The sequence below is a fragment of the Passer domesticus genome, chromosome 3 (assembly GCF_036417665.1).
Source record: "Passer domesticus isolate bPasDom1 chromosome 3, bPasDom1.hap1, whole genome shotgun sequence".
NCBI classification, from domain to species: Eukaryota; Metazoa; Chordata; class Aves; order Passeriformes; family Passeridae; genus Passer; species Passer domesticus.
Genome location: NC_087476.1, coordinates 103,723,253 through 103,736,339, shown reverse-complemented (window position 1 = coordinate 103,736,339; position 13,087 = coordinate 103,723,253). Strand labels below are relative to the sequence as shown.

Genomic DNA, 13,087 nt, shown 5'->3' with positions numbered 1-13,087 from the left:
ATAGCTTTATGTACTTTTTGAAAATTTTTAGAGCATCTTTACAGAACTAATATGTATCCATTTATATTACATATTTTTCTATTATTAATCATGAGCCAAAAGCAAGAAAATCAGTTCTTTACCTAAGACTTGTTTTTCAGGTTGAGACTATTTCAGTAATGCAAACTATACTCCATACAGAATCCACTTCTGTGCTAATGTGAATGTTTTTCACAAACTACATACTTAAGTAAATACTTCAATGACACTGTGCAGCGTCCTGGAAAGGACTATGTATTTTCTTGAAAATTTGCTGGAAAAAAAACCCCAAGGAACTACCAGGTGTTTTCTGTCTCTGAAAATGAGACTCCTGGCAAATACTACCTACAATTAAGTTCACTTGGGCTTTTTTCAAAACACTATTTGTAGGTTTTTCAAAGATGGCAAAAACAAGAAAACATTAACTGAAATTAGGAGAGGCAGCAGATACCACATGAATTCAGAAACAGGCAGAAAATGAAAGTATAATTTTAAATTCATGAATTCTTAGATATTAAAACTTAATCTTCGTTGGCATTTTTATCCCAACCCAACAAGACTTTGGGAAAGTAACTGAATGGAACATTTCATTCACATATGGCATCCTCTCCCTGTGGCTAGTCTCCAGAGAGTTGTGAAAACACACCAGCACTACTGAGAGTGTATCAACAACATGAATTTCCCTATGGCTGCTCTTCAGAACCAACTAAGTCTATAACTAGAAGAAGAAACAAGACAAGGATATAATACATTGGGAATGAACACGTATTTCTGTCAAGTGCCTTGAAATCCTATTGCAAAAAGTTTTTCTCTTATTTTAATTGCTCCTTACCTGTGGACTGTGTTGATTTGTTCCATGAGGGTTAGTGCCAGAAAGAAATTTCACTAACACATGAATAAGGTTGGGATCTGACACCAACAATTGGGCAGTACTTTCCTGAGCTCCAATGGCACTACTTGGACCAGCTTAAAAAGAAAGACATAAAAATTACATGTGTAATCTTAAACATCAAGTGTAAATCAAGTATTTTTAGTGCAAAACCCTTATATTTATTTCATGATGCGGAAATAGTCTTAGCTAAAACAGGTACCAAAACCTGCTTACTCAGGACCATAATTGTGAGTTTTCCACTAAGTACAGACACAAAGCTGCAAAACTGCCCAATCAGTGTTCCAAGCTTGCTAAGGCAATATTTCTGAAAATCTATATTAATTTTGTAGGTGCAATACATACAGACATTTTGATTTGTCTATTTTTTTTAGTCCAACACTTCAATAAGGCTCAAGTGCATTTTTTAATTTGTCAGACAGAGACCAAGTGTTCTGTTATCCTGTAAACAATCACAGTATTTTTCTTCTTGGCAGATGCAAAGACTTATCAGAATAAAATTGTAGGGAGCTTCAGAGATAAGAACTCTGAAGACTGGAATTTGAATTAAAATACACCCTTCAGTGACCAAACAAACAAGCTTTACTAAATGTGAAGTCTTACTCTTGCAGTAGTAGTATACTGAATCAGTTCAAAACCCTGAAAAAAGCAGGATATGAAACAGATCCTGCAGAAGTGGGACAGTGCTTTTTGATAAATGTCATCATGTCAATGTTCTCCCTTTCATGACTGGCTCAGGTGTAGAACATTCCTGGGGGAGTTACAGGGACATTCACCCACAGGCCTGAATGTGTTCATCCCTTCTGATAAGGTGTAACTGACTCAAGAGTTGACAGCACACATGCTTGTTAATTGAAGGTAGTTATTCCAGAGATCAGGCCATGTTCTGTTCTCAAATACTAAGAATAAAAGCAAAGTCTCAGTTTGTGAATAATAAGTCTCTTTCATTAGATTTTTACAGCTCTACTTCTTCACCTGATGGCAAAAATTTCAGCAGATTTTTGTGAGACTGATTTCTAAATATATCATCACAGAAAGGGGACAGAAAGTAAAAATTTTAAGAACAAAGTGCATCTTAAAGTCAATGACTTGAAATGGCAAATATGAAAAAAAGATACATAGGCAACATTTAAAAACTACTTTAATTTCTATCAGTGTTGTGGCAAAATCTCATTCACAAAGTGAGATTATTTCTAGTGTGTTATGGAGCAATATAGAGAATGTGAGATATTACTGGTATGCATAGGGAAATGAAATGGCTGGATTTCTATTTTAACAGATTCAGCTGCTGGGGGCTTATTTTCAGATAGCTTAATAAAAGCAGTGACTGGTGCCTGCATATTTACAAAAATATTCCTACTCTGTCAGAAAAACTTCAATCTCATTCACAGCAACTTAATCATTCCTCTCTGCTATTTCTTCTCATACTACAAAACTAATTCCCAGAGATCATTAGCTAGTCCTAAAACGTTTTTTGGAAGACACTGACGACTCACTTACAATGACATTTTGTTTTACCATAAGGGTTTCTGTTTCCCATGGTACAAGCAATTCAAAGAGCTCACTCTTGAAAAGCCCGAAGTTAATGGAGAACAAAAGCACGAACATGACAAAAGGAATGTTCTGAAAGTCTTTGGATGGAATCAACATTTATTTGTATATCACTAAAACTGTCAAACATAAGAAAACCAACCAACCAAACTTACCATTAAGCTGCATATTTGTCATGAGTGTTAGGCTGTGAAGCACAAGGCACCACGTCCGGAGTAAAGTATTAGGATACCATGCCAGAACTGACAGGAAGCTAGTTACTGAAGCTGTCAAGAAAAACAGTTTTTTCCAAGTTTTAATCTTCAAGGTATTACTATAAACTTCTAATTTTCACTGCAAGGTGCTATGCTGATTATTGTTATTAGTATTATTGTTCCTTGCATTCATTTTGTTTTGACCAGTGTTGTCACTGTTCCTGCAACTACTGTTGCATGAAATTAGGAAAAGAAACCTCACCAACACTTCACAGGAACTGGCCCACTGAACTCTCTACAGCATACAGACCCGGACAGCTCAAAGAAAATGATGCAAAGAAACTGGTTTCAAATGTTCTCATGAAAGTCAGTGTACCAGGTTCATTTTATCAGGCATTAACATTTTGGATTATCACAACAAGATACCACAGATTTTCTTAATTACATGTGCAAGAAAAAAAAAATTCAGAATGTCTTCATACTACAAGTATTAGAATTACTAGTCTGATGCTCAGCAGTAATATAGCTTTCCCACTCTGCCGACCCCTTTGTTAAGGGAGGGATCATAGCATGGTACAAAGGAAATTAAATTCATCAGGAAAGTGCATACAGCTGCACAGTTCATCTCAGTCTAAGAAGTGTATTTTAATAAGTCCTCTTGGGAATAATTCTGAGTTAAGAACCACAAATTTTACCATTTAATTTCTACTAATTTTATGAAAATTAAACAAATCAACTCTCAGTTACACTCTAGCAATGTATTTTCCACTTTAAGAAGAAAACGAGACCACAAGTTCTTTAATAAGAACACAGAAATTATCTCAACACTGATCTTAGCAAAAACACTTACTGCAATACTTTTTGCTTATGAGCAAAAATTGAGTATTTAAAAAAAAACCCAAACCCAAACTTATTTCCCTTATTTAATATATTTTACCTTGGTTTAAGGAAACAACAGGTATTCGGTTAGCATTATAAAGGAAAATATCAGCACCACTATCTTTACTTCCAGAGGAGCTGGAATTCAGGCTTAATGTGAGCCATAGCTGCAACAGGGATTCAAGCTGAAAGAAAGGGGGGAAAAAACCCACTATGAGAACAAACTCAGAACCTCAGAGCACCAAAATTTTAATTTTAAAAGTCTGATTTACATTTTCAGCTGCTACTGTTTCACTGTACACACACACACTCTCTCCTTCACTGGATTTGAAAATTCTGGTAAACATAATATTCAAGGCAAATCCAGCCTAACTAGCAAACGCTTCTGCTATTGTTTTTGTAATTGATTTCTTCCAAATAATTTCTCTTAAGAACTTTCTTCAAACTTGTGTTAAGAAAATGAGGCTTTACACACTGTTCAGAAATACCTTTATCATAACCCTGTAACTGTAACACATACAGGTAAGCTTACAGGTTTGCAAGGAAGCTTTTGGAATGTTATTAAAATGATAGTTTTACAGTCAACCAAAATTATTCAAAAGGCTCATTTATCTAATGAGAAACCTCAGAGACACTGATGCTTACTCTGAATAATTCCCCTGAGGAAAATAACTCTTTAGATATTCTGGGGAAGCACCAAGGATGTTTAAATATCTCATCCAAAATTGTTTCTCAATGTAAAGAACAATTGAGGGATGGAGTCAGCCACTCCATCAAAATATCAAGATGGAGTCAGGCACCTAATCATTATATATATAGCATGCATGGCATTCCTTTGTATGAATCAAGAAAAGCATTGCTAAACCAATGACTTTTCAAAAAACAAACTTTCAAATTTCCTATTACCATACAGGATCATTGGATAATTCAGACTGGAAGGAACCTTTTCAAGTTATCCAATCCAATCTGCTCAAAGAAATACCAAAGAAGATATCAGACTTTGTCACTTGGGGGTTTATTCAACTGGGTTTTGAAAATCTCCACCAATCTCCATTTGTCATTAACTGTCACTTAGTGACAGTTTTCATTAATAAGCAAACAATTATCATTCAGAGGACACACAAACTTGTTTTTAAATATGCAAATGCATGCCAGTTTCCACTGCAACAAGCAATGTCCACTTTCATAAAAGCTTTCAGCACTTTATTACATTATCAGTACTGTTGTCCATGACATATTCACAAGCAATGAAGCACATAATCTAACAGATTACTTGAATCCTAAGTAGCAAGAAGTAGAGGAAAACAACTCTCAAATTTAGAGATAAATACTATCAGAACATTTAAAATTCAAAATTTTCTACCTGAACATGGTGGACTTGCAGCATGGAAAAGAGTTTGTTGAAGCATGCACTCAGCATAGGTATAGATGACAACTGCACAATCAGCTGGGCATTTTGGTTAGCAGCATGTAATCCCCTCAGCAATGAATCATCTGTGCCACTGGGAGACTGCGTCACTAGAAAACAAAACAGGGTACCATCCCACTATGAGTTACTCTGAAATGTTGCCAGAAGTAATTTCATAACTATTCCCTTACGATTTATACTTAAGTGAAAGACACTTTTTCATAATTTAGAAGAACATCTTCAAGGTAGTGCTCAGTTGAATTGGACTACTAAATGCCACAGTAGTGTCATACTTGAATATCAGACATTTCCATCTTCACAAGAACTGTTTGGAACTGAGTCCACACAAATACATTTTCACAGCTATTACAGCAGTGCCCTAGTAACACAACGCTAAGACAAACGATTGGAACATTTCTTTCATGCATTACAGTCCAACTGTTGCAGACAATAATGAACTTCCAGAGAATAAACTCTGAAGATCACTAAACCTACTCCATCACTACATGCTCAACCAACGACCCAGAGGGCCACAAAGAAACACATTTTAACAAGATGGGCAGCACAACTCACTGAAAAATGGTTCAAAAGTAAAACACTGAGTGTTTTTGTAACATAAAGCTCACTGAACAGATGAGTTTGTATTTAAATATTTTCACTTTCATCACTTAGTAGATGTAACTGTCAAATGAAAAGAGCTTCCAAACACCAAAAATGAAGTTTCACAAAGGAAGCTTAATATTCACTTGCATCTAGACTTAAAACTGAAAATTTTCCCTTCTTTGTAGCATAATCCACATGCATAGTTGACTTTCACAAAATGTCTTAAATACAGGCATGTAAGTTATTCAAAAATCTCAATAAAGAACTATCTCTAAAGTACAGCCTAATAAGAAAACTCCAGCAAAATGTAACTTTTTCTCAGCTACTGTCTACAGTAGCTGAGAAACATTACTACAAACTTCAAAGCATCATGATCATTATGTGAAGAGAATGATTTGACAACATGTAGTTACATGTAGGAGATGTGTTGGTTAATGCTTGTAGAATGGAATCAGCCTCCAGTGTGGACATCATTTTCAGCATCAGCTCAGCCTGCTGCTCAAGTCCAACTTCGAGACGTGCATCTAAAGCTACAGAAGGGAACAAAAAAAGGTAAAACTGTGCATAGCAAGGACATTCATAATTGCAGAATCACAGAATATTCAATCACAGAATTGGAGGGGACCCACAAGGATCATCAAATCCAACTCCTAAGAGATATGGGCATTGGACCCACAGCCCTGCTGTTATTAGCACCATGCTCTGAACAACTGAGCTCATCTCACATTTAATTTGCTCCTCTAACTTTCTATAACATTCTTACAGACCTGAAATATAGAGTTATTAAAATACTGTATTTCTCTGAAACACACCCATATTTCTTTCCACACTCACTTTACTATCACACATGACAATCTGCATATGTTCAACTCATTTCTTCCTAAGGCAACAGCTCTCAAATGAGAACCAAAAAGTTGGTTTTTTCCCAGTGTGGCAGAAGAAAAATCTATCACTCAGTTCAGTAGTACTCCTACAAATGAAACAAGTATGCCACTTCACTCCTTTGGGGTAGGGCCAACTAGAAAAGAGCTTCCAAAATTTCCTGAGAAAACAGGAAAGATTTAAAACTGCCTATAAGTGCATTCCAAAATGTTAGAAAGTAAGATTTTTCTGCCATGTTGGGCTTTTTTAAATCTAAGTTTCACATTACATTCTCTCAGTTGCTACAGGAAAAAATGGCATATATAAAATATAATTATTTCCTCTTAAAGGAAATAGATATTGTTAAAATAATTTCTTGTCTAAGAGGTCAAATACAGTATTACAGAAAAGAGAACACGAACAGAACTTTAATTCATTGCTTACCTTGAGAGACTGATATGCTGACAGTTTGTGATCCATTTTTCTCTGTAGTTACAGGTGGTTTTGCAACTGGAATTCCAACACCACCAATGTAAGGATTGTAATTGTAGGTGCCATATTCAGCACCCCAGTAATCGTACCAGGTGCTGCTTATAGGCTTAAAAAACAAACAAAAAAAACAAAGGAAAAACAATAAATAGCAAATCTTTAGATTGCCGGAAGTTTTTAATGACTAACAACAAACTTGGAAGATTAAAAAAAAATTAAACCAGAAGACTGGTTCCAATAGCTTTAGAAAATTGTTTCAATCCTTACTGCAGTATAAGCTACTGAATCCTTAGTGATTGTCAAAATCTAGCAGTGTAGTTACCTGCCTCAAAGATTCAAGAAGCCAATTTGAAAATGTTACCGTCAGTTTTTCTTCCCATGTTTGTACCACATTGTAAATTTGGAAGTAGAGTATTACACAGATATTTTGAGGAAGTATTTATCATGACAGAATACTATGCTATACTATTGACTGTACTAATTAAGTACCTTGAAGCCTCAGTGAGGCTCAGGGACTATTTGTACTGGGCTCTGAAAAAGAAACAGCTGAGTAATCTCTACTTGTGTCATAATTTAAGACACTAATAAAGCATATGGACACAAGGAAAAAAGTAATGTAACACTGTATAAAGGCAATTTGCATATGCTGGTCTTTTTAATGGTGAGATCCAATACCAATTGTCATTTTACAGATATGGAAGCACATATTAAGAAGGATGAAGAATAAGAAGTGGGTTTATGGAATATTTTTGGTAGACATCAAAGCAGGTAATAGGTAATGAGATGATAAACATATCTTAGATGAAGCTGACTAAAGAGTACTGCCACATGACGTGATAAGAGAATAGAGAAGGCAGGAAATATCAGTAACACAGAAATATCAGAAATTCAGCAATAAGTGTAATTTTTGGTGGTAGACTGAGATTTAAAGAAAAAATCTTTACATGACAGGTAATGGGTGGAAGGACATATGAGGGAATACAGAAAAAAAATCAGTGTTTTATGAGCAAGTGGTGAGACAGATAATCCAGGTTAATTCAAACAAGAGGTTTAAGTCAATAGTAAGAGGCATGGCAAAACTCCAAATGTCATCCTTCTAAACAAAGAAAAGAGACTCAGTATTTCATTATTAATTGGGTGTTTCTTTAAAATCTAAACATTTTTGGTTTTCATTGACAATACTGTAATTGTACAACACATGTATATTTAGCCTTCATTTTCAGTATAAAAGTACTTAGCAATTTTGTTGATCCCCAGTGGAGTAAATTTTGGAGTGAGTTGCTTCTCTTCATAGTCTGAAGCCAATCTGAGCACAAGCTACTGGCTTCCTTTTTTTAAGAACATTATTAACAGCATAAACTCATCTTAAGATCAGTCACAGAAATGGTGCTCTGTTCTTAATAAAAAGAACAAGACTAGATCTTATTTTTCTATTATGCTTTTGTTGTCTTCAACATGTGCTAAAGTGTGAGTAAACTCAAAACCTCTAGTTTACACAAGTATCTTCATGCAAAAGCAAAATATTTTGTGGTCAACTGAGAAGTGAATATTTACATTTTTTCCTGTAATTTCATATTAAACATCATAAAAAACTAGCAGCAGGTCTAAGATACCAAATACTACTACTGATAAAGTGTAAGAGAGTAAGGATTTTTCTAGCTCACATGTAAAGGTTATCCTGAAAATTTAGGTGTGACATACCTTGAAGACTTTGGCTGCAAGGGGATCTTTTTCCAAATCAATATCCAAAGGGTCAATATCAACTTCCATCAGATCTTGCAGTAATTCCAGATCAATGTCCTTATCTTTTTCCAATGATGACAAGGGTGGAGCACCTTGAATCATTAAAGAAGTATTAACATTAGCAAGTAAAAATTACAGAACAAGGATGTATAATATACTTAACAGATAATTTTACCCTTTTTAATATTAAAACTTTGTGGAAAAAGTTAAAATATGCAATCAAGTTGCCTTTTTAAAAATAACAGAAAAAAATAACCATTTTTTACATGCCAGATGTAAAACTAACTTAATTAATTACTCAATCTGCCTATATTATCCAAAACTATTTATGCTATCACCAAAAAGTCTTTTACTGATACCTTGATAGATGAGTAATTTTTTTTTTACTCTTTTCAATATACAGAATAATGAAATAATTTACCTGTGATGTCATGTGTCAAAGGCTCATCTATGGTTTCCACTAACTGAACAGTGGACTGCTGGAGAGAGTCATCAGAATCTCCAGCTGAAGCTCCAGCATCTTCTCCCAAAGGACTTTCTTCCATAGCTTCAGCTGCTATAGGTGCCAACAACTCTCCTAGGTATTAAATTAAGCAGACAACTTCATTTCAAACTTTATTCAATTAAAATACATTACAAATTAACATCCCAGTGTCTACACCACCTGTATTTTTTTCTAACTCTAAACCGTCTGGGGGCATTTCTTCACTCTAATTGCAATTTTAAATCACATTTTTGCACACTAACCTAAATGTTATTATTTTTTGGGGTTTTTTTTATAATTTACACTGTGTCACCAGGTTAACAGTGATAAACTGGCCCCCAAAATACTAGAGGAAGAAAGATTCAAGTGCAAGATACCCTCTAAAGAATATGATCTTAAAACAAACCTGCTAGAATATCCTGTAGCATACAAGTCAGAGAATACTGAGCCCATGCTCCTCCCCAAGAGATGTCTCCTCTGTTAAAGTCAGTTCCAACAAGAAGCAGCAACAATCTTTCTAATTGAGTCTCATTTACAATCTCACATAAATGAATTGTTGGTCTTGTAGCATTTGCAATTCTAGCAAGAACCTATCAAAAAAAAAGAAAGATAAATATATGCCTATTCATAAGTACATAATAACCTTATTTTCTATGATTATTAGATTTTGCTTACAAATAAATCAGGTATTTTTACCAGTTCATACTTTGTAATTTTAAGAGTGTAATTACATGAATCTATGTTTTTTAGTTTTTCCATGCAATTTTGAAGCCACCATATTATAAGTCACACAAAAAGTGACAGATCAGAAAAACTACTTCACTAGAAATGATTAGCAATTTTAGTGCTGCAGCTAATTCTCACCATCAAACAAGCAAAAAAGTAGTAATAAAAAACTAATTTCATGTGGTTACTACTGCAGCTACATAGTGATGTTCCATATTCTGTTTACCTTACAAACAAACAGAAGCAAATCTGCATGACAAGTAAAGTCCATGGACAAGAGAAAGAGTGCCAGCTTTTGCACCACAGAAATGCAACGTTCGTGTGCCAGTGTAAAGGGAAGTGGTTCAATCTCTGGAGTTTCCTTTGCTGTTGATACTTCTGTATCTAAAGAAGAACGAGGCCATTCTGCAGTTCGACGCAAGCGTATTAAGTCCTTGAAGTGCTGCAGAAATTAAATTTGAAACAACAGTTACAGTTTTAAACTGACCTCTAAACCCTTTCCCAATGAATCAGTGTGGCCAGCAATAACAGAGAATGTGGAACTCCTTAAAAAAATAGTAGGAATTCTAAAAATATATGAGAATCTGGAATGGAATTAAGGCTCTACTGGCAGAAATTTGTTTTGGCAGCATGTTATCTCAGATGACAAACACATATTCAAATTCAGTTTTGCAGAAGTGCCAATTAAGCCTTATGTATACCTTAACACATATTGAAAATACATATTTTCAAAGTTTCTTTCCTATTTCCACACCTGTACATAAAGCTACAGTTACCATAAAGCAAACTGCATATAAAAATAGCCAGTATGGAAATGTACTTTTACAAGAACACTGACTTTTCAGTTCTTCACATCTGATAAATCACCAAGAATTTATATTTTCTTAATACTGCCATGATACAAAGTATGCATTAGCCATACCATAAATTGAAATTGGTTTTTCATCATGGCTCTTAACTACAACCTCTTTGACAGAGGGCCTGCATGCAATGGAGAAAGGAAAGTGCTTTTATTAATCCTCTCATCCACCAAGGGCATTCCTTTAGCAGCTCAGTTCATTGTATCAGCTACACTAGCAGTCATCAGATAACAGAATTACCTCTTATAATCTCACTTAAGCCATTGTCACTGAAGTAGCCAAAGAAATAACTATTCAGTAAGACAAAGGTTCCACTTTCTCCTAAATGCAGTACATGTCTCACATCACTCAGCTTGTCATAACTAAAAGTGATTAGCAGGCGAAATAGCAAAACACACACAAAAGTCAACTATCAAGGATACAGTAACACCTTAACTACAAGAAACTACAAGAGGAAAGATCTTTAGTTCAACATGGGTTTTTTATACAACATGGCTACTATAAAGTGAAACTTAAAACAGCTAAACAGCACAGCCAGTAATTCATTTAAAAATGCCTCAAGGGGCCACCAGTGGAGCAGCCCCCTTGGTATCACCTGCTGGAATAAAGCAGAAGATAGTGCAGGAAAGAACAGCTCATGACAAGCACAGTTAGTGAAAACTTAGGGCTTTATTTTTATGCTAGTGATTTTTTTCCCATAATTACTAGAAATTCTACGATTTCAGTTTAGATTGCCTGTAAGGTCCAACATCATGTAATCACCTTGCACAGACCTATTTTCAGGCATCCTAACAGACGTGAATACTTCTTGAACTAGGGAGTAAATATTTCAAGAGACACCTAAGTCTGGTAACTGGAAAGATTTACACATTTTTTGTGTTCCCTGCAAAGTCCACCTTGTCATTGTCTGAAATCCCTAAATTTCAGCATCTCCCCTCATAGCCGAAACAATTCTTTAACTACATCAACAACTCTCAATATCTGGGGCTTATTGCAAGTTGCCACAACTGAAGTGGTGGGTACCTTCAGGAAGCTAAAGAGCTTATGACAAACTTCAAAAATAATTCTCAAAAGTCATATTTATTAGTTTGGAAAGACAGACACTGGCATGATTATTTTCTGATTACTCAACCATGAAAGCATCTAGAAGAGCATCATGCATAAAAGCTAGCCATATAAAGTACTACTTTATCTCTCTGTTGCTGTATGTTATCCAAAGTTTAATGACATGACTGGCATCCCCAAAGCTACAAGTTTATTAGTAATTTTGGCCGTGACTACCTAAAAGAATCCCGTAGAACAATAAACTATTTTTCACAGAGCAATAAATTTCCAGATGGCTGCTTTTTACAGTATTAGAATATACTTGATAGCAGCCATGATGAAACAACTTTTTGTAATAAGGTCAAAGTAAGACAAAAATGACTTTGCAGGAACAGGTCTCTTCACATAAAGGACAAGAAGTCAGTTACAGTTTCAGAGCATCATACCTTTGAAGTAGCCTGCTTTAGTTTTGCCTGTTCTACTAAAAGTTTGTATGATGATCCTTTGTTGCTTTGTATTTTCTCTTTTTCCATCTGTTCCACCAAAGCCTTCTGTTTTGCTTTTAATAAGTTAAGTTGCTAAAAGAAAATGTTAATAGGAATAAATGAAAATTTAAGCAATAAGATGTTAAAAGGATCAGTATGTTCACATGATAGCAATCTTCAGTTCAAACTGTAACTTGAGCTTTTAAAATACTTTTAAATCACAGCGTAGGTGCTTGCACTCATGTGTACTCAGATTTATGTAGATAGTACATTAAATTTGTTGTCCAATAGAGTACAACAGTACACTCCAACATTTGTTTTTCTAGCAGATCCCTTGCCCCATGGTTTTAGATGGATGTCAAAGAAGTTAGGCAGCCTTTAGCTACAGAATCAGACCTATGCAAAAGCAAGGCTGAATGAGTCCCAATGCCAAAGCTGTTGTTTTAAGAAATCAGATATCCTATAAATGAGACACACTTCTGTGAAAATAGCCACTACCATGCAGGAAGTCACCTGTTTATGATGCACGAGCTGCTTTCTGATCTTTCGGGAATACAGTCTATCGAGGCTACTGTTGCCTTTAGTAGACCTGCTCAGACTCTGAGTGTGAAGGCTATTATTTATAAAACTCCACTGGTTTCCTAATGGAAATAAAATTTAAAAAATTAATCCATCTTATTAAACCTCATTTAACTCTAGAGAAAAGCCTTTATGTTTCAATGGTTAGCATCTCCATATACTAAGTACTAAAGAAACAAGCTAAACTGAACTCTTGGCATTATTCAACTATCCCCACGCATGGTAGTATTTCTGTGTGATATTAAAATGCAGTGGTACCATCTTTTTTTCATTA

The 13,087-nt window shown here is 35.0% G+C and overlaps 1 protein-coding gene across 5 annotated transcripts in view; it reads right to left on the bottom strand.

Annotated features, from left to right (window-relative positions):
• BIRC6 (baculoviral IAP repeat containing 6) overlaps nucleotides 1–13,087 on the bottom strand; it is a 173,497-nt gene that overhangs the window by 93,114 nt on the left and 67,296 nt on the right. For all 5 annotated transcript variants that reach the window (XM_064414806.1, XM_064414808.1, XM_064414809.1 and 2 more), the window contains exons 33-44: nucleotides 12,748–12,875; nucleotides 12,196–12,327; nucleotides 10,072–10,287; nucleotides 9,526–9,709; nucleotides 9,057–9,212; nucleotides 8,594–8,727; nucleotides 6,848–7,001; nucleotides 5,956–6,072; nucleotides 4,895–5,049; nucleotides 3,590–3,716; nucleotides 2,614–2,724; nucleotides 851–984 (exon numbers count right to left, since the gene is read on the bottom strand). In XM_064414806.1, the coding sequence (XP_064270876.1) occupies nucleotides 851–984; nucleotides 2,614–2,724; nucleotides 3,590–3,716; nucleotides 4,895–5,049; nucleotides 5,956–6,072; nucleotides 6,848–7,001; nucleotides 8,594–8,727; nucleotides 9,057–9,212; nucleotides 9,526–9,709; nucleotides 10,072–10,287; nucleotides 12,196–12,327; nucleotides 12,748–12,875 (1,748 nt within the window). The remainder of the gene's footprint in view (nucleotides 1–850; nucleotides 985–2,613; nucleotides 2,725–3,589; nucleotides 3,717–4,894; nucleotides 5,050–5,955; nucleotides 6,073–6,847; nucleotides 7,002–8,593; nucleotides 8,728–9,056; nucleotides 9,213–9,525; nucleotides 9,710–10,071; nucleotides 10,288–12,195; nucleotides 12,328–12,747; nucleotides 12,876–13,087) is intronic.